The following is a 25476-nucleotide window of genomic DNA, read 5'->3' as shown; positions in this document are numbered from 1 at the left end:
ATAAACTTTGATTTGATTTGAATTAACATCCTCTCACTGTCAACTGCGTTTATTTTCAGCAAACTTAACATGTGTAAATATTTGTATGCACATAACAAGATTCAACAACTGAGACATAAACTGAACAAATTCCACAGACATGTGTCTAACAGAAATGGAATAATGTGTCCCTGAACAAAGAGGGGGGGGGGTCAAAATCAAAAGTAATAGTCAGTTTCTGGTGTGGCCACCAGCTGCATTAAGTACTGCAGTGCATCTCCTCCTCATGGACTGCATCAGATTTGCCAGTTCTTGCTGTGAGATGTTACCCCACTCTTCTACCAAGGCACCTGCAAGTTCCCGGACATTTCTGGGGGGAATGGCCTTAGTCCTCACCCTCTGATCCAACAGGTCCCAGACGTGCTCAATGGGATTGTGATCCGGGCTCTTCGCTGGCCATGGCAGAACACTGACATTCCTGTCTTGCAGGAAATCACACACAGAACGAGCAGTATGGCTGGTGGCATTGTCATGCTGGAGGGTCATGTCAAGATAAGCCTGCAGGAAGGGTATCACATGAGGGAGGAGGATGTCTTCCCTGTATCGCCCAGGTTTGAGATTGCCTTCAATGACAACAAGCTCAGTCCGATGATGCTGTGACACGCCGCCTCAGACCATGACGGACCCTCCACCTCCAAATTGATCCCGCTCCAGAGTACAGGCCTCGGTGTAACACTCATTCCTTCTACGATGAATCCGACCATCACCCCTGGAGAGACAAAACCGCGACTCGTTAGTGAAGAGCACTTTTTGTCAGTCCTGTGTTGTCCAGCGACGGTGGGTTTGTGCCCATAGGCGACGTTGTTGCCGGTGATGTCTGGTGAGGACCTGCCTTACAACAGGCCTACATGCCCTCAGTCCAGCCTCTCTCAGCCTATTGCGGACAGTCTGAGCACTGATGGAGGGATTGTGCGTTCCCGGTGTAACTCGGGCAGTTGTTGTTGCCATCCTGTATCTGTCCCGCAGGTGTGATGTTCGAATATACCGATCCTGTGCAGGTGTTGTTACACGTGGTCTGCCACTGCGAGGACGATCAGCTGTCCGTCCTGTCTCCCTGTAGCACTGTTTTAGGCGTCTCACAGTACGGACATTGCAATTCATTGCCCTGGCCACGTCCTCATGCCTCCTTGCAGCATGCCTAAGGCACGTTCACGCAGATGAGCAGGGACCCTGGGCATCTTTCTTTTGGTGTTTTTCAGAGTCAGTAGAAAGGCCTCTTTAGTGTCCTACATTTTTTGCCTACCGTCTGTAAGCTGTTAGTGTCTTAACGACCATTCCACAGGTGCATGTTCATTAATTGTTTATGGTTCATTGAACAAGCATGGGAAACAGTGTTTAAACCCTTTACAATGGAGATCTGTGAAGTTATGTTGCATGTGTTGTATATGTTACAAATTACAATTTGTATGATATGTTATGAATTGCAATTTGTACAATATGTTATGAATTACCATTGTTTTGGCAAATGTTAGCGAGGTGGCTTGGGGTTAGTGTTAAGGTTAGGTAATATGCTAAGTAGTTTAAAAGTAGCTCAAAAGTAGTAAGTAGATGCAGTATTCTTTGATTTCAATGGAAACCAGGCTTTCCCCAGAAATGTATCAAAAGAATTCTACATACACAAATGAATCTTTCTGTGTTTCATACATTTCCTTCAATTCGCAAGAGGCTGAATGTATCTCACCGGAGAAAGTATCCGAGCAGGCGAAACAGCGCGTCTCTGTATGTGTAGGCCATCTATCGGATGCTGTCTGGTCCAAAAGAGTATGACATTGTTGCCGCCCATAGCATTGAATGCAAGGGAAGGGAGCGAGCATTTGGCTTCCCTTGATTAAAAAAAGGATAAAATAATAGCCTATCAGCTTTGAGCTAAACTGAGTGAGCTCAACTGTGAATGGTCCTGGAGCATCAAAACAAAAGTGTCAAGGGAAGCCAGTTTGGATTTGGCTTCACTCCTATCAAATCGCGTCTAGAGCATACGTCATTGACAGAAAACAACGCAAATTGTTACATCTCGTTGTGTTGTCCTCTGGAGGCTAGCTAGCTAAATGGTCCCTTTCCTAAATTAGCCATGGATGGAAATAGGGATTTGGACTTGTGGATTTACTTAATTCTCCGTACTGGCCAATGATTATAATGGCGATTCTGATCCAACCATTAATTCATACCTTGTCTGAGAGGATGGAAGTTCAATATGTAGCTAGATGTAGAAGGTTAATGTTAACTAGCTAACATTGCCCATGAAAGGAAGTTAAGCTAGCGAGCATACATTTTTGCCATTTTACCTTTTGTCTTACGTAACCATACCAAACGTAACATATCATACTAATTTGAGTGCCCCAGATTTTCCTTTACTATGTTATGTCCAGTCTATGAGAGCAGCCTGACTGACCAGCAGTGGTCATCTGCTGATAGACCACAAACTGACAATGACCACACTGACCCCTCTGGTAGAGAGAATGACCATCAGCAGTCAATGGAGGAGAGGGGGATGGGGTTGGGACTCATGGTTGAAAGGGGGCATAGGGGAAGGATGAGAGGAGGGGAAAGGGGATTGAGAGACGGCTGGGTAGAAGGATGTAAAATAGAGTGGTGATGGATGACAGGAATTCCATGCTGATTAAAACAGTTTTAGTACATTTCATGTTCTTACCCGTTTATGTCTTAGAGATTGTAGACTGGTATTATCACTGCCTATACTGACTTGACCATAGAAATAGAATCTCATTCTAGTTCTGTGGACTTGACACACATAAACAGTGTATGAGTACCTGCATCCATCCCAAAACAAGACTGTTTGGTTTGAGTAATTTGTATTATTCATGAGCATTAGGTTCGACAAGGGGTTTTGAACCATAAAATATTAATCCTTCAACTAAGGCAGTTTTGATCCAGAACACTTGTCTCTCATTGGTGACATCTGACCGTCATCACCAGTGGTTTGTAAAAGACAATTGTTTCACCTTTTGACCCCTTTGGGCTCCGGAGTGGCGCAGCGGTATAAGGCACTGCATCTCAATGCTAGAGGTGTCACTGCAGTCCCTGGTTTGAATCCAGGTTGGATCACATCTGGATGTGATTGCGAGTCCCATAGGGCGGCGCAAAATTGGCACAGCGTCATCTGGGTTTGGCCGAGGTAGGCCGTCATTGTAAATAAGAATTTGTTCTTAACTGACTTGCCTAGTTAAATAAATAAAAAATAAGGGCCGTTTCAGGTTAGTCATTGGTTCCATCCTGGGGTTGGGTTACGAAGAATCTGAACCTCAGGGGTGGAGATCCAAAGGGGGGCCAGCCTCAGGGCAGTCAGTCAGAGGCCCTCAGTCACCTTTTGAAACTCTTACTGATAATTGCTGCCATTGTTAGTGTGTATGCTTTTCTGAGTATTTGCAAGATGCCATCATCCAGATACAATAATGTTGCTGAGCTGTTCAGAGATATCATGCACATCTGGCATGGGCTGAGTGAGATGTAGACTATGTGTATATGTCTAGACATGTTTGAGTATGTTTGAGAAGCTAGTTCTGTTTGAGCATGTTTGAGAGTCGTGTTCTGTTTGAGCATGTTTGAGAGTCTAGTTCTGTTTGATCATGTTTGAGAGTCTAGTTCTGTTTGAGCATGTTTGAGAGTCTAGTTCTGTTTGAGCATGTTTGAGAGTCTAGTTGTTTGTGTGAGAGACTATTAGTCCACCTTGACTTGTATTCTGACCTCAATAGCTCCCTGTACTTGTGTGAATGGCCCCTGATCAGGATGAATGAACCTGTCCTAAAGATCAGATGGTGATCAGTAACTGGAGCCAAAGCAGGATCAGTGTCAAGACAACAGCAGGATCAATAACAGACATGAACAGAGAGAGAAGAGTGATGGAGTGAAAGAGAGAGATAGAAGGGTATGAGAGAGATTAATCTGGAGAGGATTTTTCCACAAAATGAGTTAAGCTCCACAATGATAAGGGAGGTTGGTCAAAGGCAATACAATTAACGGAATAATTACTCTCAAACGTTAGGAAGAAAGGATGCCCATTCTATCTGCCTGAAGGGCAGCACAGCAATACACAGCTTCTATAATCCCAGGAAGAGGCGGCGGCAAAAACACTGATTGACTTACGTCAGGGAGACAAACACTCACTTCTTATGGACATTGAGAATTAATGCTACTGTGACAATAGTCCTGAGGAGGAAAGTATTGAAAAACAGTCTGGACTGGAGGAAGCAAACATGGCTACCCGTTCTACTTAAATTGAATATCTTGGTATATTCTTCCCTGGATAGTGCCTCTGCTTTGTCTAAGATCAAATCATGGGGAGGTATTCAGAGTAAATGATCATCACAAAAGTCAAATTCATTACAATAGTACTTTAATTTGACAGTAATTCATAAACGATAAATCCAGACCATTTAGAGGAGGCTTATTGTATTGTTAAAGATGTGCTCCGGATCTTTGGCGACTTCTAAGTATTTTTTAAACCTACCGCTTTGGCCTGGATGTGTCAATGTGTAGTTCATACATGCATAATCTATGAGCAGAATTACTGTTTCACCTCAATTAACCACGAAATCTCTAGTTTGAAAGCAACTGTTTTTCTGGAAGCTGTGCTTTGCCATTTTCCTAAATTTTCCCCCACATGGGCAGCCCCCTAACAATTCTAGTTCTAGCTAATGAGCTTCAGCCCCTCACCATTTGAGTGACAGCTAACAAGATGCACACACAGCAGAGCGAAGGCAATGACATGGTGCACATATGTGACGTAGTACGCAATTTCCAGGGACCACTTTTAGCTCGTGAGCTCTACTTTCAGAACTACTGGCTAAAACGAATTCAAAAGTGCCAGAGAATATCAAGTTAGTTGGAAGTTTGTAGCGGCTGTTTAGAGAATCTCTTTAAACAGGTTTCTTACCATGGAATCAATTATCATATCTCAGTATAGAGCACTATTTACCAAATAAGAATCATTAGTAAACTGTTAACAGTAATTTATTTTATAAAGGAGACCCTTTATCATCACGTCATGTGTAGCTATAGTCCAGAGTGTTAATAGGCTTGGGCGCTATATAACACGTTACACAGTGCAGAAGGTACTCTTATACACAGCTCTCATACCATCTTGTCAACATTAAATAAATATGTCCCTTTAGAGATTCTTGTTCAGCCATCTCATTATGTGTCCACCAGTCATTGTCCTGCTAGTGTGAGTCCATTGGTCCATGACACATTAGGTCTTTGCTTGAGCTTGTGTCTGCTACTCCTGTGTCTCCGTCTCAGTCTCTGTCAGTGTCAGCTCCTGTGGTTCTGGGTCAGGTAGCCCCTGTGGTTCTGGGTCAGGTAGCTCCTGTGGTTCTGGGTCAGGTAGCTCCTGTGGTTGAGCTACAATGCCTGTCTTTATTTTTATTGTTTCTACAAGATCTAAACTGCCCATCTTTATCTGTTCTACAATGCCTCCCTCCTCCTCTACGGCTGCCGATGCCTTTTCCTTCTCCTCATTCTCCTCCGTCTTCAGAGGCATCCATGACTCTTTGTGCAGCCTCTCGTTATTCTCCACCCCCTGGACACCAGGGGGCACTGTGGTGGCCATAGCAGGCGGCAGGTGCTTGAACTCTTCGTCGTTCACATCATAGTCCTTCATCTTATGGTCCAGGATCCACCAGCGACCCGCGAAGCCAACGTCCAGTACCCGCGTGTGGAGCTCCCTCCAGGGGACAGAGAGGTTGGAGCACTGGGCCTCGTAAAGACTGGCATCCGGATTGTAATCGGCGAAGTAGGTGAGTGAGAACATTCCCAGGCTGAGGTGACGTAACCTTCCCTCGTTACGAAGCTTCGCCAGCTTCTGCACGTGCCCATCCGATGTTCCACTGCGTATCCACGGCGTCAGGAGCCCGAGCTGATTGGCTCTATCCAGGACGGTGGTCTCGAAGGAGGCGTCGTCGGGGTTTGTGTAGATGCAGGTGCCGGCTCCACCCAGAAGGCTCAAGTAGATGGAAGCTTTGATTGGCCTCTCCCTCGCGCCCACCACAATCTCACGACACGCCTCCTTGTAGTCTCTGGACATGCCGCTAAACCACACACCTGATGGAGGGGAGAGAATTGTGAGAAAAATACAGACAGTATTCACACGAGATAAGATAGATGGTTTACTAAAACAAAGGCAAAACAGACTGAAACAATATCCCTAGACATGGTAGATAGGCATGCACACAATTATAATGTTTTGTGTGCCAACACTGTATTGTATTGCATCTCCAAGCTGACAGGGATTGTCTCAGAGAGAGGTCACAGCAATTATCTCAGTCACGTGCCTTCCTCCACCCTGTGATTGCAAGCAGGGGCAACTGTGAAGGATCAAAAGCTAACAATGCCTTTACATAGAGGTGTATGAAGTACATTTTCAAATCTAACTAGTGTAAAAGCCAGAACGTGATACAGTTTGTTTGAAGCTAATGTCACATAATCTGATAACCTCATGGATGACTTTGGCAAGACAGTTAAGCAAGAAAGATCATGAGTTCGTTCAGGTTCGTAAAGGCGTGGTGGGCTAACACGGCAACCGAGAGATAGATCGATTTCTTACCCAATTTGCTATTTTTCAACCTCTCCCATCGGGTGCCATTGACGGGTGCTGCTCCTGCTTCTGCTACAGAGGTGGAGCACCATCTCCTGAGCACCCACGAGGCAGCCATGTTCGTCAGACAGAAGCCGATCGTTCCGGAAGTTCACATTCGGACTGGCTCGGACCGGAAAAACACAGCGGGCTTCTTGATACATTAATTTCCAATGTGAAAAAAATGAATTTATTGAGACAAAATGGCATGTCAGTGAAAAGTTGTATTATTATTATTTTTCCCGTAAAAAAACAAATATCCAATATCCAGTTCTGCTTAAAAATAATGTCATAAAATCCCTGTAATATCATTATAAACTAATAAATATCATGTAAGTACAAATGTTTTTTTTACATTCGGGATAACACCCATATTACAAAGAAAACACTCACATTTGGCGCACCGCATTATCTTCCGTCTGTACCTGGTCACGTGAACATGATGATCCGTCTTGAGCCAACACAGTATCCGTTATGTACATAAGGTGACGTGGAACAGGCGAATGATAATGTGAATTTAGTGCACCATAGTTGAAATTAACACCATTAGCTAGCTAGTTTATTCAGACATCCAACGCAGTACACATTTTTTGTTGTTGTTATATTTAACTATAGGTGAGTTGATATTGAGATATAAAGCGAGAAAACAGTGCTAGCTCGACAGCTGTCAGGCTAGCGAGGTGGTCGTGTCAGCACTGCTAACATAGCTGACTGGCTCGCATTGCATCAGAACCTCCTGCGACAAACAGGTAAGTCTCGGATCACGACGGCCAATGTATGACTATAAATCTGAAGCTAGCTAGCTAGAGTTACAGTAAACTATAGGCATAAACATGACACACAGACTGCTAGCCTGCCAAACAGAAACACAATCTGTCATTTGTCAGATTAAAAAATTGCACCTGCATATTCGATGTCGCATGCCTACACATGATGCTGTTACGTATACTATAGAAGGCAGCCAACAAAGAGAACATCTTGTCCATATGTAAAAGCTAACTGGCTACCCTATCCGGGAGAAGAACACACTGTTGCCATATGTCAGACAACAGTTAAGAGTACATTTTCTCGTCTCCTTCCAGGTCTTGCATGAGGTGGTCATCTTTCCAGAGTTACCATGGCGAGTCCAGATGATCTTAAGTTCCAAGGTGAGGCTCATGGAGTGGCTCCCATCCTCCTCTCTCTGTTTATCCTCTTTCAACTCCTCTTCCCCTCTCTCCCTGTCTCTACATCTCTCACTGCCACTGTCCCGCACCTCCCCTCTCTGTCCCTCCCTCATTCCCTCACTCTAACCTCCTCTGTCTTCTTCTCCTCTAGAGTTTGAGGAGGCCACTGACCTGCTGTTAGCAGACCCTGGGGCCTCCACCCTCAGTATGTCTGGCTTCAGCAGTACGGCCCCGGCCGGTGCCACTGGGGACATCAAACTGGACATGTCCGATGATGAGGGACAGGAGGAGAGTTCAGAGGTCAGGACGATGAATGAGTCCAATCATATCGCTACATTGATAATCTGTAATTTTTCCTTTGTAATGACGTTTGCACAAACAGCCAAAAACCACGCAATATGGGGATAACTGATTGGCATTACTGTTTACAGCTCCTAAGAGGGGAGAAACAAACTAGCGGCTTCTGGACCTTTGAGTACTACCAGTCATTCTTCAATGTGGATACAATGCAGGTACAATATGCTTGAAATAACACTGTATAATCTGCACTCATGACGCTGGCCTATATGTTGCTGTTTAACACCAGCCATAGAGAAACTGTAAATGTAGTGTTGTTAGCTGCTGTACAATGTCCATTGGTTGACTGACTTCCTGTCATGGGATGCAGGTGCTGGACAGGGTCAAGGGGTCGGTGATGCCTTTACCAGGGCGGAACTTCATCAAAAATACCCTCCAGTCGAGTCCGGATTTATACGGTAATGGGACACAAATCACCACTATAGCTTAGATACAATTGTTCCTAGATAGTTAGATCTGAATTAGAATGGACCTTAGAGTGTCAACTTTTATTGCCGTAAAACTGGAAGACAGTTTGCCAAACTCTGCATATCTTAGGTTGTAATGTGAACCACCTCTACCCAGACTAACCTTACCTCCTGGTCCCCCGTATGTCCAGGTCCCTTTTGGATCTGTGTGACGCTGGTGTTCTCTCTGGCCATCAGTGGAAACCTGTCCACCTTCCTGAACTCTCTGGGGAGCACCCATTACCACTACAGACCCCAGTTCCACAGAGGTATGGTACCTGGGGGTTATAGCTTGGCTCCTTGTCAATGGTTTCATGTGAGATTTGCTATAGACATACAAAAAGGGGATTGTTGACTTATCTTTACGTTTCAGCACAGAGGCCTTTTTCAAGACCATGTTATATTACATGCAATAGCAGTGTTGCTGTTGCTTGCTTTTTCTCACTCCCTCAGTGACGATAGCTGCAGTAGTGATCTTCCTGTATGCCTGGCTGGTGCCCCTGGGTGTATGGGGTTTCCTGACCTGGAGGCAGAGGGAGGAGAGGCAGCAGAGTGGTTACTCCTTCCTGGAGACGGTGTGTGTCTACGGCTACTCCCTCTTCATCTACATCCCCACCTCAGTGAGTCAGCAGACACACACTAGTGAATGTCTGGGTCGTATTCAGCTAGCAAAACATTCATCCCCCTAGCTAAATGTTTTGCAATGGAAAATGAAGTTCAGATGGTACCTACTTTACGGTTTCATAGTTTTCTTCAGTTTTTGTGCCTAGTGAATATGACCCTGTTCTTCATAGTATATTTCTGATTGGGAACCAATCCGAACCAATTAATGCAGAACATTTTGTTCTCAAGTAACAAACCAATCACCTCCCTCTCAGGTGTTGTGGATCTTACCATTCGAATGGCTCCGATGGCTCCTCATCATGGTCGCCATGGTGATCTCTGGGTCGGTCCTGGTGCTCACCTTCTGGCCCGTCGTCCGCGATGACACCAAGGTGACTGCTTTTGCCACTGTGGCAACAATCGTCGTTCTCCATGCGCTGCTATCAATTGGCTGCAAGGTAAGAGCCCACTATAAGAGTGCTATGGGTAAAAGTTACTGAGCCTCATCCTCCTAGGCCCTGTTCAAATACTTTGAAGAATAATGGCATTAATCATGGTCTGACATGAATATAGAAAGTAGAGTCCTCATTTCACTTATCCAGGAAACGATGGACTTTAAAAATGTTTGAACCAGCCCTAATCATAATCTAAATGGGAATGCTCGGGAAATGTTTCATGTCTCATCTCCAAAACCCTACTTCATAGTCTATGGCTAGCTATAAACCTCAGTTCTTTGTTAAATCATGTTAAGTTTCTAACCCTTTATACCTGTCCCTCTATGCTATCTTTCAGATGTATTTCTTCCAGACAGCGACTCACACACCAGTTCCTACACTCGCACCCAACAAGACCCACTGACCAAGAGGAACCAGAGGGAGGGAGGTGTCCCAACACTTATGGACCTCTTCTCATAGTCAATGTTTGAGACCACTGGGGAATCTGAAAGGACTAGATTAAAGGTTTAGGCTTTTGTTACCTACTCTGAGCATTGGAAGAGTAGCTAGCTGGCTAACTGCCAAACAGATGATAGTCAATGGCGAGATTGCTAACTACATTGTTGTTGTGTGAGTAGGACGATATGAGTCGAGGGAAACGTTGGATGAAATCAGTTTACAACACCTGTGTGGACGTTGTTTTGAGTTTTCAGCTCATAGTGGGTCACACATTATCCAGTCCTTTCAGATCAGAGAAGGAGATGTAGCAAAGTAGGCCCTGCATACTCTGATGCTCTAACCAATAATAAGGATACACAGAGGACCGACGAGTGGTCAGAAAGGTACCTATAAAGTTGTGTTGGAGGTTCTGGGTGTGTGAGCCCTACTCTAGTACATTATGGACTTAACTGGACCAGCAGCCCATTAAGTGCTGTGCAATTGACTACATATGTTATCACAAAGAGAAGGGACAAGGATAGAGGCCTATGAGAATAAACAAATTATGGATTGATGATTGTATTGGGGGGGGGGGGGGGAAAGGTCTTGCTTATGCTGCAATGATTCCGCACTTGTATATTGCAATAAATCAATATTTATCATGGAGAAGTTGGGTGCACCTCAATAGTCAGACTTTTATCTGCACTAAAAAACATAGGAAAGGAGGAAGCGTATGAGATCTGCTCTAACCAGCTCAGTTCTGTCATGTCAGTGCAGGGCAAGGAAAGGAATTCTTTATAGACTTGAACTCCTCAGCTGCAGTCTGATCTTGAGATGCACCTATTGAAGGGAAATGCTGTATGAATGTTTAACTAATGTACTAATACAGGGGTGGACAACCTTGTGCATGCTTTTGTTCCAGCCAAGCAAAAACACCTGATTCTACCGATCAGTCTACAATTAAACCTTTTGACGAGTTAGATCAACAGGTATGTTACAGCTTGGCTGGAACCAAGGCCTACTACACCCACGCCAGCCCTCTGTGGGTGAAAAGGGTTGTCCTGGAACATGTGGCTGGCGACTAATGCATCCACACAACTTTTTGTCTTTGTAGATGGACTTTTAAATTAAGGAAAGGGTTTCAGTGTATTTAATTATTTATTCTTTCCTGTGTTGCCTTTATTTCCTCTTTGTTATGACTTCTGGGTTTGTGTGAATAAACCGTCATTACAGTCTGAATTTGCTTCGTCGTCTTGGTGTTGACTACAGCCCGAGGGCAGGGGTCTTGAACTCCGGTCCTGGCAGGCTTTTGTTCCAGCACCACCACATTTGATTCAATTAAGATTAGTTTAATTAGTTGGTAGGTACCGGGCTGGGACAAAGGCCTGCACAACTAGGGGATGGAGGGCTGCAAAATATCCACCATCTTGATTTCATGAGGAAGTCGAGAGATCCCAGGTATACAGCATTGATTCCAGCCCTCAAGTTGTCAGTGCTCTGCTTACTGTACGTAGAAAACATGGATTCTTGTTTGTCCTGAAGCCTCAGGTGCTAGCCCAGCAATGATCCCTGACATTTATGGGACAGCCGAGCACTCCAGAGGTAGTTGCTTTGTGTGTGCGCTTGGAGGACATACAGCTATATTCATTGGGTACGTCAATGTCTGCTGACCACGTGGGCTCATAGTAAGGCACAAGATTTGACTTATCCTCAAGGTGACGTTATAAAATCTGATCCTAGATCTGTGGCAATTTCTTACCTCGAGCAATAAAAACAATGAACAGGAGACGGCACAATAGTCTTCCTGATGCACTTTCCATCAATTGAGGTCCCAGGGAAGTGTTTGAATGCTAAGCTGCAACTATCACAACATTGGTGTTAAAATTCTAACTGTAATATCTCAAGTTAATTGTAAGACCTGATCCAAAGGTTTTTTTGGGGACTTCACCACCAACATTTAATTTACTCCTTTTATACTTGTTTTTTGTTTGTTGCTTTTCTGTGAAAGAAATAAAACAAATAAAGACAACTGAAAAGTTAACCCTACAAACTAGCAAGACATTTTCTCTTCATAAAACTTGCTAAATCAAATAAATGTAATTAAACTCAGTCCACAAATTGTGACTGGAAGCAATGCATACATGTCCATTAAGTCTTTGTCTGAAGGTTGGGCAATCGACTTGCCCGGGAAAGGAGGGAGGAGAGGTTTAGATATGTTAGAGTCTGGATATCATAGGTAGTGACGAGGGGAAAAAGGTGATTCCCTCTATCCCAAACTCCCCCACCTCAGTCTGAACGGCAGTCTCAAAATGAAGGAAAGGAATCCGGGGAAGGATGTAAACTAGGATACAGCTGCTCCAACGGCCGACATCAGTGTCCTTGGTCCAGTCTGTCTTTCTGTGGGTTCATCCTGCTTCCACCAATACCATCGGCTCACTGCAATCCTGATTGGCTATGAAGGGGAGTGGGGGGCCAGGTCTGCTGCTGTGTCCTCGAAGCTCATTGGCTTTGGACAACACACCTCAAGTCAATCGGAGGTGAGGTTCTAACAGAGTTCCAGAGTTGGTGTTCGTCAAGATCACGTTCTACAGGGTTCTCCTACACACTGACATCTAGGCTACGTCTCAAATGACACCCTAGTCCCTATACAGTGCACTTCATGTGGCTCTAGTCAAAAGTAGAGCACTGTATATGGAATAAGGTGTCTTGAGATAGCCTAGGTCTATTGGGCTAAAGACGAACACCTTGGGGGGAGCTAACTATCTCTCTGGAATGGGGCCGTTTAAGGAGAGAGGCTCTACAGGCAGGTGGAGAAGTGCCTCGATATGAAAACAAAATGGCGTCAGTGAGGGGTGTTCATAGTGTTCTACTGTACAGGAAAGCCCCGTCCTTTCAGTGCAGATCTGTAGTGGGGGACATCCAATCCAGCGATAAGGGGAGGGGGGATAGCGACTGGCTGTAGTGGATGGGGTTGGGTGTGTGTTTGGTGGAGGAGGGGGAAGGGTGGGGCATCACACTGGTACGAGGGGAGGTGGAATGTCCAAAAGGGAGGAGAGGGAGGGAGGGAACCCGGATAAAGGAGATGATACCTGCTGTACAGTCGTGCAATTAGTTATTCTTTGCAACAAAAGTCTCTGTGTTCAATGTGTGTGTGTAGGTGTACATGTGTCTGTAAAGCATAAAAAGGTCCAGTCAAACAAAGTTCAGTTCAGCTCTCCATTCAGAAAAACTGCCAATTCTTTGTGCTGATCAGTCTGTCAGTTGAACGTAGAGGTGCTGCCACCCTCTGGCTGGACTGGTGATATCATAGCAGCTGCTGCACGATGACGAGAGGGAGGGAGGGAGACGGGGAACAGCTCTCAAAACGGAGAGAGCGGCGGGGAGGGACGGATATGAGAGAATAACTCCAGTGATAGAGAGATGGACAGTAAAGGAGAAAGAAAGGTGCTGAAGGGACAACACGACAGCACTGGTTTTGGTATTCTGGTTCTGGCTGTGGTTGGTCGGGGGGAGGGGCTAGTAGAGGTCATGCAGGGGTTCGGAGGTGAAGGGTGATGAGGTCTTAACTCCCATAATGCATGGTGTTGCTGGGGATGGCCATGGGAGAGGCCATGGAGATGGCGGGTCCCCCCATGGTGAACTGGTTGGTGACGGGATAATGCTGCTGCTGCTGGTTAGAGCTGCTGCTGCTGCTAGGACCTGATTGGCCAGTAGAAGCTCCTGGAGAGATGGGGGGGGGAAAGAGTGAGGGGGAGAAAATGGGAGAGAGAGGGAAAGAGTGTTATCACCTTCCCTTGATTGGTTGTGGGCCAACTATGTCACATACTTCAGAATCCATCCCCTCCATTTACACAAATGAAAGGCGTTTAGGAAACTTGACTTGATGTAGTTTAGTGCAGGGTTTCCCAAACTCTGTCCTGGAGCGCCCCGGGTGCACGTTTTGGTTTTTGCCCTAGCACTACACGGCTGATTCAAATAATCAAAGCTTGATGATGAGTTCATTCTTTAAATCAGCTGTGTAGTGCAAGGGCAAAAACGTGCACCCGGGGGGCTCCAGGACAGAGTTTGGGAAACCCTTGTATAGTGTATAAAGAGACGTACCCTGGACGATTCCGGTGCTCATGATGGAGCCCATCCTGGAGTGGGTGTGATTCACTATCCCTGTGTTCACTGAGGGCGGGAACAGAGGAAATAGTGAGACTGTGTATTAACGCACACACAAACGTGCAAACACACAGTCACACTGTCTGTGCTTGTCTGTCAGTCAGTCAGTCCATCAGTCCGTAGTATCCTACCGAGGGGGATGAGGTTGTTGTGGGACACCGTCGAGCCGCTGCCCATGACCGTACTGAGGTCATAGGCTGTAGGCATCCCTGAGAGAGAGAGAGATGAAAGGATGAGACGGGGAAGAGAGTGAGATGGGGAGGAGAGAGAACGAGAGAGATGGGGAGAGAAAGGGAGCGAAATGGGAGAAAAGCACAGGAGAAGCATAAGCATCCTTTCTCTCTCACACACCGTTTTCCCCTCAGAGAGAGCATGCATCCCCCGCCTATCAGCTGCTCTGTTAGCCTGATCTATTCAGTAATATCCCTACAGTTTAGTAAGACATTTGGTCATGATGTTGTATGGATGCCTTTCGCCTGATGATGCTATCATGGGTCAGATTGTGTGTGTATTGTCTGTGTGTTTACCTGACACAGCATTGTTCTGCCTCATGCAGTGTGTGTGTGTGTGTGCATTCTGCCCCGTGCAGTGTGTGTGGGTATGTCCTCTGTGTGTGTGTCCTCTATCGATGTCCTCTATGTGTGTGTATTTACCTGACACAGCCATGCCCTGGCTCATGCTGTAGGCCCCCCCAGTGTTCCACATGGTCTCAGAGGGGGAGGTGTAGTGCGACCCAGGAGGGGGGGTGGGGGTGCTGCCTGTGTACCTACAAAAACACACACATACACAACAACATACACGCCATGAGAGGGAGCTCCCCTTCCCCCCCCTCGTTATCCTGAATGGCACAGGCCGAGGGCAGCGGAACAGACCAACTCACCTGAAAAAAGGGTTCTTCAAGTCCAGGAGGTTGCTGGACTTGGAGCCTGTCTGGTCCACCTGGGCGACAATACTGATGTCGTAGCTTTGTCTGTGAGGAGGGAAGAGAGCCGGGGATTGGTATGGGAGGAGGTGAGAAGGGAGGTGGATAGATTAACAGACAGACAGAAAAGCACAGATTCAGCAAGCACACATCTGTAACACACATATACACATTCTCACCTATGTGAGAATGTTATACAGTGCTTTCGGAAGGTATTCAGACCCCTTGACGTTTTCCACATTTTGTTACATAGAGTTTGTAGAACTTGTACAGTATTTTAAAAAACTGAAATATGACATAAGTATTCAAATCCTTTAGTAAGTACTTTGTTGAAGCACCTTTGGCATACTGCACCAAAAGATCCACAGATGATGCAATCTCTATTGCACTCCACACTGCCCATTCCCACCTGGACAAAAGGAACACCTATGTGAGAATGCTATTCATTGACTACAGCTCAGCGTTCAACACCAAAGTACCCTCAAAGCTCATCACTAAGCTCAGGACCCTGGGACTAAACACCACTCTCTGCAACTGGATCCTGGACTTCTTTACGGGCCGCCCCCAGGTGGTAAGGGCAGGTAACAACACATCCGCCACGCTGATCCTCAACATGGGGGCCCCTCAGGGGTGCGTGCTCAGTCCCCTCATGACTGCACGGCCATGCACGACTCCAACACCATCATTAAGTTTGCCGATGACAACAGCGGAAGGCCTGATCACCGACAACGTTGAGACAGCCTATAAGGAGGTCAGAGACCTGACCGTGCGGTGCAAGGACAACAACCTCTCCCTCAATGTGATCAAGACAAAGGAGATGATTGTGGACTACAGGAAAAAGAGGACTGAGCACGCCCCCATTCTCATCGACGGGGCTGTAGTGGAGCAGGTTGAGAGCTTCAAGTTCCTTGGCATCTACATCACCATAAACTAACATGGTCCAAGCACACCAAAGCAGTCGTGAAGAGGGCATGACAAAACCTATTCCCCTTCAGGAGGCTGAAAAGATTTGTCATGGGTCCTCAGATCCTCAAAAGGTTCTACAAGCTGCCAGCTGCACCATCGAGAGCATCCTGATGGGTTGCATCACTGCCTGGTATGGCAACTGCTTGGCCTCTGACCGCAAGGCACTACAGAGGGTAGTGCGTACGGCCCAGTACATCACTGGTGCCAAGCTTCCTGCCATCCTGGATCTCTATACCAGGCGGTGTCAGAGGAAGGCCCTAAAAATTGTCAAAGACTCCAGCCACCCAAGTCAGACTGTTCTCTCTGCTACTGCACGGCAAGCGGTATCGGAGTGCCAAGTCAAGGTCCAAGAGGCTTCTAAACAGCTTCTAACCCCAAGCCATAAGACTCCTGAACAGCTAATCAAATGGCTACCTAGACTATTTGCATTGCAAATGACAATTCATTATTTGCATTGCAAATGACAATTCATTATTTACCATTAATTTCAATTAGACACAAAATAATTGGAAACAATTTCTAAATGGTTGACCCGATATGGATGAAAATACCCTCAAATTAAAGCTGACAGTCTGTACTTTATCCCCATAGTCATTGTATGAGGCAATTTTTTACAAATAATTGTCGCTGTCCCAACACTTTTGGAAGTGTCATAATATAACACAAGCCTGGGCCTAGAGGTGAATGACAACACACTAACACCAAACCCTCCCATCCCCAACAGACCCCCAGTAGATCCCTCTACAGTCCCTCACCTCTTGTTGGCGATGAGCAGTGCTGTGCCGGAGAGTGTGTCTCCTGCCTTGGTGAAGAGGGGTGACTGGAGCAGACAACGGACCTGGTACCAGTGGGTCAGGGGCTCTGTGGGGGCTGTAGAGAGCCACACTGTCACCCTGCAGAGAGAGGGAGGGGGGTTAGAGGTCAGGATACTTTAAGGTTCAATCAGCGTCATCCTACTACAGTACAAGCATGGTCAGATATTCAGTAGGAACAGCCATTTACAACTTATTGTGAAATGTTTCTATAGTGAATGTATTGTACAATATTGTATTGCTTTTAAGTTGCACCCGCTTTCTGTCTTTGTGTTTATTACAATGTCTGTGAGAAAAAAAGAAGAAAAAAAACAAGTGATGAAAGAAAAAGGAAATTGACGGTGTAGCTACAGTCAGCATCCATATGGGTCAAGAGTCCTGGATCAAGTGATCAAATTTTACTCCTGACCCCACACACACTTCAGCCCTGGTTAAGGCAGCTCAGGCCGACTTACATTGATCCCATGAACGCTACGTCGAACCAGAAGGCCAGGCCGTGCACCAGCCCTGAGTGCATCATATGGAACTTAAAGGGAATCTCTATCCTGAAAGAGAGAGCGAGAGAGAAGGGAAGAGAGAGGGAAAGAGAGAAAAGAGTGGGATAAGTGTTAGTCTCGTTAAAGGGGCAATCAGCTGTTGCTACATCCATTTTTTTGGACTAATAAATGAATGATATATACCCATTGAGTCATGAAGAATATAACTTATAAAATCCTCATGAGCTTAGTTCAACTGTCGTACCCCATCAGAACCCAAAATATACGTTTGTTTTACTTCATTGTTTGTAGACAAAGTAAATGTAAACAATATATATCATCAAAACATGGTTAAAACTATAATTTTGATATCATGGATGGTCAGTCCTTGCATCCATAGCTCAGTCTATGAATTTGAGAGTGGTTACATTTCTCCAGCCCCATCCCTCCGCTTTTTACATAAAGAAGGGTGGGGAATTCGCTTTGTTATCGTTTCTACTGCTGATTGCTGCTTTAAGTTTATTTTTACACACTAGAAGGAACTATGTAGTATTTTTGCTGATGTAGGAAATTCAAAATCGGAAGTAGCCCCATATTAGAGAAGTAGGACATCCCCACATTGAGTAACATGTATCTACGCATCTCAATTCTCAACTCAATCTATGAATAACAATTCAATAATACATATATGAGGGAATAACAGACAGACAGACGGTGCACACAGACCTGTACAAATCTTCCTCTTTGGCCTCCAGGAAGTTCACTGTGTATTTGACAGACTTGGCCATCAAGATACGGATATCAAATGTGTCCTGAGAGGGGGAGGAAGAGAAAAAGGAGGAATGAGAGAGACGGGGAAGAGGGAAGCAAGAGTATCCAGGTAAGTCCCAGTGAGGTAGAAATGTTTTACGGCAGCATTGGCTAGAGTGGGTACGGAGACAGTCTATGCCTTAATTTAATGATCTAGAACAGAGGCTGTACCCAGAACCAGGCACTCCGGCCGGGCCTGGCTCTCCCAGCAGAGTAACAGACACGGAGGAGGCCTACCCAGATGACTACCGCTAGAAAATGATGTGTGTGTGGTATGTCGCTGTGTGTGACAAAAGGGTTGAGATTAATTCAATGAATACCCCTTATGAGCAGTGATAGTACTGTTGAAACCTCACTGTTGGTTCTGTGGTGTTAGACTGGGGGAGCTGAACTGGGCGAAAACATTGGGATCCTAAACTCAGACCGCATCCAACTTATTTATCCCAGCCGTCATAATGTACACAGTGTGACGGTGGTATCTTCTACCACAAACACACACTCCCATACAGTCAATCTTCTATCCTGCATCAGTGTTTGCCCATAAACACACACACACACACCTCATGTACCACCCTTAGACATAAACAAACACACAGGCCAGTCCATACTATGCAACCCAATTTTCCACAAACAGCTCGTCCCCACATAACCCCTGACTATTTCAGGCCTTAAACACCCCTCCCATATACATTTGCTAGTTAACACCCCCACACCCCAATCAGGGGGGGGGTATCGCTTTATTCGACATGGTGGGAGGTGCAGGCAATATCAGAAGATAGGTGTTCAAGAGGCTGACATACAATTGAGAATTCTACGTACCACAATGGGCTGGCGAAAGTACTCATCCACCGCTGCGCCTCGCAGGGCTGAGAGGTCCACACCATGGAAGGAAGGCTGGTACCTGAATGAGGGAGTGAGAGAGAATCATTATCAACTCAATCCCATCAACTACAGCAGCCCAATGAAAAGTGACTGATATCTCCGTACATTCACTGCTTCCACTCCGAGCTTCTTCTCTTGCCATTTCCCCCTCCGTCCCTCCAACCCCATCCTTCCTCCTACTCTCCCTGTTTCTCCCCTCCCTCCCCTCCCCTCCTACTCACCAGAAGTTGGCCTTTGTGAACTGCTCCATGTAGAGCTGTTCGTCTGTGAAGGGGGCCAGGTGCACGTCACCGATGGTGGGGAACATTTTACCTGCGACACACATGAAGTCAGTTAATGATGGTACAATTACCAGTGGCTAGTCATGATGAATCTGTCTCTCAGTTTTAAAATGTAAACTTTAATATTATTTACTGCTTGGGATTCAAAATAATCATCAGACCTTTAGACATGTTCTCCCTTTCTCCTTCCCTCCCACTCTACCCCTTTCTATGCTCTCCCTCCAACCTTCCCTCTGTCTCACCGCTAGGCTTGAGGAACTTCTTGGCGTGGAGGTAGCTCTCTAGCATCCTCTCGTTGAAGAGCATGTAGCCCATGGGCTCTGAGATGATGATGTCCACCTGCTCAGGTAGCGTAACCTCCTCTACTTTACCAGGGATCACCACCACACGGTCCCCCAGACGGTTTGTGTTCACCAGGACCTAGTGGAGGGGACACCAGAGGATTAGAGTTCACCAGGACCTAGTAGAGGGGACACCAGAGGGTTAGTGTTCACCAGGACCTAGTGGAGGGGACACCAGAGGATTAGAGTTCACCAGGACCTAGTGGAGGGGACACCAGAGGATTAGAGTTCACCAGGACCTAGTAGAGGGGACACCAGAGGATTAGTGTTCACCAGGACCTAGTGGAGGGGACACCAGAGGATTAGAGTTCACCAGGACCTAGTAGAGGGGACACCAGAGGATTAGAGTTCACCAGGACCTAGTAGAGGGGACACCAGAGGATTAGAGTTCACCAGGACCTAGTAGAGGGGACACCAGAGGATTAGAGTTCACCAGGACCTACTGGAGGGAACACCAGAGGGTTAGTGTTCACCAGGACCTAGTGGAAGGGACACCAGAGGATTAGAGTTCACCAGGACCTAGTGGAGGGGACACCAGAGGATTAGAGTTCACCAGGACCTACTGGAGGGAACACCAGAGGGTTAGTGTTCACCCGGACTTAGTTGAGGGGACACCAGAGGGTTAGAGTTCACCCGGACTTAGTGGAGTGGACACCAGAGGGTTAGAGTTCACCAGGACCTAGTAGAGGGGACACCAGAGGATTAGAGTTCACCAGGACCTACTGGAGGGAACACCAGAGGGTTAGTGTTCACCAGGACCGAGTGGAGGGAACACCAGAGGGTTAGTGTTCACCAGGACCGAGTGGAGGGGACACCAGAGGGTTAGAGTTCACCCGGACTTAGTTGAGGGGACACCAGAGGGTTAGTGTTCACCAGGACCTAGTGGAGGGGACACCAGAGGGTTAGTGTTCACCAGGACCTAGTGGAGGGGACACCAGAGGGTTAGTGTTCACCAGGACCTAGTGGAGGGGACACCAGAGGGTTAGTGTTCACCAGGACCTAGTGGAGGGGACACCAGAGGGTTAGTGTTCACCAGGACCTAGTGGAGGGAACACCAGAGGGTTAGTGTTCACCAGGACCTAGTGGAGGGGACACCAGAGGGTTAGTGTTCACCAGGACCTAGTGGAGGGGACACCAGAGGGTTAGAGTTCACCCGGACTTAGTGGAGTGGACACCAGAGGGTTAGTGTTCACCAGGACCTAGTGGAGGGGACACCAGAGGGTTAGAGTTCACCCGGACCTAGTGGAGGGAACACCAGAGGGTTAGTGTTCACCAGGACCTAGTGAAGGGGACACCAGAGGGTTAGAGTTCACCCAGACCTAGTGGAGGGGACACCAGAGGGTTAGAGTTCACCAGGACCTAGTGGAGGGGACACCAGAGGGTTAGTGTTCACCAGGATCTAGTGGAGGGGACACCAGAGGGTTAGTGTTCACCAGGACCTAGTGGAGGGAACACCAGAGGGTTAGTGTTCACCAGGACCTAGTGGAGGGGATACCAGAGGATTAGTGTGTGTGTATTAGAGTGAGACTGATACATCTGCCAGACTTATGGCTACATAGCATGCCAAGAAGAGGATAGGGTTAGAGCAGGGTTGGCAAACTTTTCAGCATCAGGGCTTTTGAAATTCAACAGAGGCCTGCACAGATTAGTTTGTCAAAATCAATTTGCGGGACAGAAAAAGTGCAGTTAATTGAAAATATATAGGTCACTTAATTTCGACATAGTTTAGTGTGTCTGTTACCTCTGCGTGCTGGGCCATGGTGCTGGCCTCCACAGCGTAGACCTTCCTGGCCCCAGCCTGAGCAGCAAAGAACGACAGAATCCCTGAACCACAGCCCACATCCAACACCACCTAGAGAGAGAAAGGGGAATGGATTCTAATTCTTCCCAGATAAAGACATCAATGAAATCCAGCAGTGTCTACTGCCCAAACCAATTAAACAACAGTTTAGTTTCAAATACAGCAGGACTCAATTCAGAACAAGCTATATTTAAGTCCCAGGACAGTGCATCAGGACCTTGTCCTTGAAGTCAGTGTGGTTCTGGAGGATGGCCCTCTGATAGGTTCCTGTCCTGACGTAGTCCTGCATCATGTTCTGCTGCTGGGAGAGGTAGCCATAGAACTGGAGGAGCGAAGGAGAGAGAGAGAACAAGGGAGAGAGAGGAAAATAAAGTGACAGAACAGCTTATTTTTCATGAGGTGTTTTAATACAGTCACTGAGCTAATAAAGGTTGGAATAAATTAATTATTGCAATGCATGGCAGATTCTGCGTGTGCACCTGGAAGTACTGTACTGCGGATGATTCCTCTGTCCTGTCGCTGAAGACCGACTGCTCTCCACTGTGGCCGCGGCAGTTCTTCAGGAGGTTATAGAACGATGAGAACTCTGAGGAGATAGTCATAATAGGTTATAAGCAGGACAAATCAGACATAAGTTATAAACGGTCTTAAGCCAGTCATAATGGGGAGAAATCCAATGAACAGTAATAACCAAATATAATAGTTCACAAGAATGACAGAGGCAAGACAAGTATGAGAAACAATAAGAATCTCTTTATGAGGACAGGAACATGTGCACTAGGACAGGGAGTCAAAGACACAGACACATAGGAGACAGAGGGTCAATGACAGAGACAGATATAGCCTACTGGCAGGCAGTCAAAGACAGACGGAAAAAACAGACACAGACAGACAATGACAGCATTCTCTGAGAAAGAGCGGCGGTGGTTGCCGGGGGTTAGCTACCTGCAGGTGAGGTGAACTGTAGCAGGACGCTGTTGCAGCCCAGCGTGATGATGAATGACTGTTTCCCCACGCGACTGCACTCTGTGTCCCGGGAGACCGAACACTTGAACACGCATGTCTCCTCTGCTGTGGGGGGAGTCATACATTAGTTAGGGGCCGGCAACACGCCTACAAGAGGTCATTCATGGAATAAGCGTGGCACAGGAGTACGTGGCTTACTGTAGGTCACACAACATGAAGAACAACATGCTAACAGCACTGGCCCGATCACACACAGCGCTTTATTGACTCAATTAGCATTAAAGCATCTCAACCATAGCAGCAAGCAAAGAGCTATTTTTAACCTCCTTTAGCCAGGGAAAGTGAGTAATTTCTTCTGTTGAAGCTATTTCACACACACGCCTGGATGATTAAGATCACATAGTTTTAAAGACTGGATATTTGAAAGCAATATATGGGCAAGGTAGGTCTAGTGCTGTGCCCGCATGGCAGTGAGATAATCAGTGGTTTAATCCAGCAGTTGTGATGGGATTAAGACTAGCGCTGTTACTTAGATTAGCCAGATGCAGCATGTTTTATTAACAGACCAAACTAGCTACTGACACTAGATTAACCTGCGATAAATATGAGAGCGGGAGTGTGTGTGTTGCTTAACAAGTGTGTGTTCGATGCAAGGGCTGAGAGATAGAGTGCATGCTTTAAAATATGTAGGCTACAACAGTCTCTCTCCACTAGACGTGGCCTGTCTACAAGGCTTACAGCTGAACATTGTGGGAAATGACAATGACAGATGGGGGACAAGGACTCTCACTATAGACATGTTACAGATATGTAACAACCAGATGATAGCCATGTCAATGTTCTAACAGGGTAATGTCAGGTCATAATAGACACTTGTCAAAGTGAAGAACAAAACTGATATTTTTGCTGGGCCAAGGCATTGCCCCTCATGGACAAGATGTAAATACACCCATTCCAGCAGGATAGACAGACATTACTAGTGTGCTGTTTTTGATTGAGGTGCTTTTGTGTCTATAATAAAGCAGAAATAAAATGATTGTGTGGCAAGACACTGAGGTTATTTCTCCAAGTGGAAAACATAAAATTGGTCAGATTACTTTAGACTCAGTCGTGCTGGTCTATGTAGCAATTCAATCGGGAGTTCATTCCTGCCTGGTGTGGAAACGTTTATCTTCCGTCATCATGGGAATGTTGGAAGAGGAAACGATTGTTGGGCCTATGGACCGGACCAGGCAATCACACACATAAATAAAGGTGAAATAAAATAAATAAAAAACATCATACAACTTTGATAGGACACCTTGAAAAACACCCTGCCACACACACACACATTTCCACTTTCCCCACAGCCCAAGCTTGACTGTATCAAAACTAGGGACATCCCATCTGTGCCTCACAGTGTAACAAAAGCTGCAAGCGCTCAGCGCAAGCACACAAGAGAACGATAGGGGAGAAGGGAGGTGGGGGACTAGCTGGCTATTGTTCAGGGGAGAACAAAGATGAATAACTAATACGAGCCTTGTTTAGCTCAACGAAACACAAGGACTCATATTTAGCCTGTTTTTTAAACGATTTCGTGTATCGATATTTATTCACTCAGCTAGGCATCTACAGTAGATTAGATAACCATAAAGTAGCACACTGGAGCCACCGGGGTTAGCTTGCTTGTTTGCACTGATCTGTGCGCAAAGACGACGACGTTCCAGAACAAAACACACTTTTAAGATACCCATCTCAAAGGGTCAAATGCTATCTTGCTTTATCATAACTACCTAACTAGATAATAAAGAGGGCAATGCTCATATGACGCAGTTGGTTTTAACTGTTAGAACTATGTGGCATTAAGGGCAAACCATTGCGTAGTATGGCTTATAGCTTATTGGGGGAAAAATGAAAGAGCATGTTAACATGTCAATTAGCTTTGGCTATCTGCGTCAATGTGTAGCGAACTGGCTAGCGTGCTCAGCTGCGGGGCAGGATAGTGCATCATTGAAAGGCAATCTGGCGCTAAATTGTTAGCAAGTTGATATTAGTAAACAAGGGTAGATCGGTATCTAATGTGCTTGGTCACACTTAGCTTGCTGTCCAGGAAACGTCTCGTGTGAGCTAAAACAGACTACTTCGCATTAAATAAATACTTTAAAGAATATTCCAAGACAAATAGATAGGTAATAAAAAACGTGGTCCACAAGCCACGAAATGAGCGCAGTAAGCTTGCTAAAGCTAACCACCTATAGTTAGCTAAGCTACCAACAGTGTGCGCTGTCGTGGTGCTGGAGAAGAAACGTTAGCTAACGAAGTTGTGTTAGCTAACTAGCTAATAGCGATAAGTGAAAAGAACAGTCTCAATTACGTTAGATTCTATAGGTGGAACCAGTCGGTTTTGAAGCGGAAACCCCACCCGCACACACGTGCAAGACCAGGCACTCGCATCGGTTAGCTAGATAGCTTTTTAGCATTTAGCTCTGGCTAGTTAGCCAGGGTAACGTAAGTTAACCAGGAGCCCAGGCCGAACCGGGGTATGGAAGGGCTGTCTCAAGTCCACTCACTGTTGGAGAGGTTGATCAGGGCCGCGTCCTGTGTGGCTTTAACTTCCAGTCGTAGGGGCTGCTGCTCGGAGTGACGCTGTATTTCTCCGTTTGCGTCTCCGATAGAGAGGAGCCGCACGCCGGGAAACACCGACACCGCCATCTTCGATCTGTGGGAAGAGACAGCTCACTGTGGCGCTCACATCCAGCGTTGGACGTGCAGTCACGACAGGAAACGGGATACACGCAGCTTTACCGCCACTCTGTGGCCGAGAGGCAAACTGCTTAGTGCAAATACAGTAGGCTAGTTAGTCAGGTTGGAGCGAAGAGAGGGACGGAACCTACACTGTTACATTTGCACTGACTTCTATTGTCACTGCTGTACACTGTTTCAGCATAGACAGTATAGTTAGTTGGACAAAGAGAGAAATAGGGGATATTGAATAATCGTTTGA

General features: G+C 46.2%; 3 protein-coding genes across 4 annotated transcripts; 1 reads left to right on the top strand and 2 right to left on the bottom strand.

Moving 5' to 3' along the window:
- Positions 1-4373: 4373 nt before the first annotated feature.
- timm29 (translocase of inner mitochondrial membrane 29) lies at positions 4374-7149 on the bottom strand. Its single transcript, XM_014203137.3, has 3 exons — positions 7022-7149; positions 6599-6782; positions 4374-6096 (listed from the first exon to the last, which is right to left on the bottom strand). Exons 2-3 carry the CDS (start codon positions 6705-6707, stop codon positions 5273-5275), a joined length of 933 nt encoding a protein of 310 aa, XP_014058612.1. The 5' UTR covers positions 6708-6782; positions 7022-7149; the 3' UTR covers positions 4374-5272.
- On the top strand, positions 7092-11311 carry LOC106601712 (protein YIPF1). The gene is made up of 9 exons (XM_014194058.3): positions 7092-7377; positions 7711-7776; positions 7946-8094; positions 8226-8306; positions 8462-8549; positions 8750-8866; positions 9051-9217; positions 9476-9658; positions 9993-11311. Exons 2-9 carry the CDS (start codon positions 7746-7748, stop codon positions 10056-10058), a joined length of 882 nt encoding a protein of 293 aa, XP_014049533.2. The 5' UTR covers positions 7092-7377; positions 7711-7745; the 3' UTR covers positions 10059-11311.
- Positions 11312-12001: 690 nt separating this feature from the next.
- LOC106592975 (histone-arginine methyltransferase CARM1) lies at positions 12002-25249 on the bottom strand. 2 transcript variants are annotated; one of them, XM_045720043.2, is made up of 16 exons: positions 25043-25249; positions 22473-22598; positions 22007-22113; positions 21745-21849; positions 21468-21578; positions 19628-19805; positions 19326-19416; positions 19042-19123; positions 18139-18224; positions 17392-17481; positions 16880-17017; positions 15117-15206; positions 14890-15002; positions 14368-14445; positions 14174-14242; positions 12002-13792 (listed from the first exon to the last, which is right to left on the bottom strand). In XM_045720043.2, the coding sequence occupies exons 1-16, from the start codon at positions 25182-25184 to the stop codon at positions 13635-13637; spliced, it is 1764 nt and encodes a 587-aa protein (XP_045575999.1). In that variant the 5' UTR covers positions 25185-25249; the 3' UTR covers positions 12002-13634. The 2 variants fall into 2 exon arrangements, with proteins under 2 accessions (XP_045575999.1, XP_045576000.1); XM_045720044.2 differs by having other exon boundaries at positions 22473-22595; positions 25043-25232.
- Between the last annotated feature and the right edge of the window lie 227 nt (positions 25250-25476).

Source organism: Salmo salar, chromosome 06 (genome assembly GCF_965601325.2).
Source record: "Salmo salar chromosome 06, fSalSal1, whole genome shotgun sequence".
NCBI classification, from domain to species: domain Eukaryota; kingdom Metazoa; phylum Chordata; class Actinopteri; order Salmoniformes; family Salmonidae; genus Salmo; species Salmo salar.
The sequence above is the reverse complement of the archived record's forward strand: the minus strand, read 5'-3'. Positions and strand labels throughout refer to the sequence as shown.

Bases quoted from the DNA above. Each gene is read 5' to 3' on its own strand.
- timm29 (XM_014203137.3), bottom strand. From the start codon at position 6,707: ATGGCTGCCTCGTGGGTGCTCAGGAGATGGTGCTCCACCTCTGTAGCA. The intron at 6,097-6,598 runs GTAAGAAATCGA...CCCCTCCATCAG, and splicing joins GTTGAAAAATAGCAAATTGG to GTGTGTGGTTTAGCGGCATG.
- LOC106601712 (XM_014194058.3), top strand. From the start codon at position 7,746: ATGGCGAGTCCAGATGATCTTAAGTTCCAAG. The intron at 8,307-8,461 runs GTACAATATGCT...CATGGGATGCAG, and splicing joins TCAATGTGGATACAATGCAG to GTGCTGGACAGGGTCAAGGG. The intron at 8,550-8,749 runs GTAATGGGACAC...CCGTATGTCCAG, and splicing joins GTCGAGTCCGGATTTATACG to GTCCCTTTTGGATCTGTGTG.
- LOC106592975 (XM_045720043.2), bottom strand. From the start codon at position 25,184: ATGGCGGTGTCGGTGTTTCCCGGCGTGCGGCTCCTCTCTATCGGAGAC. The intron at 19,124-19,325 runs GTGAGTAGGAGG...TCCCTCATTCAG, and splicing joins TTCACAAAGGCCAACTTCTG to GTACCAGCCTTCCTTCCATG. The intron at 15,207-16,879 runs GTGAGGGACTGT...CCCTCCTCACAG, and splicing joins CTGCTCATCGCCAACAAGAG to ACAAAGCTACGACATCAGTA.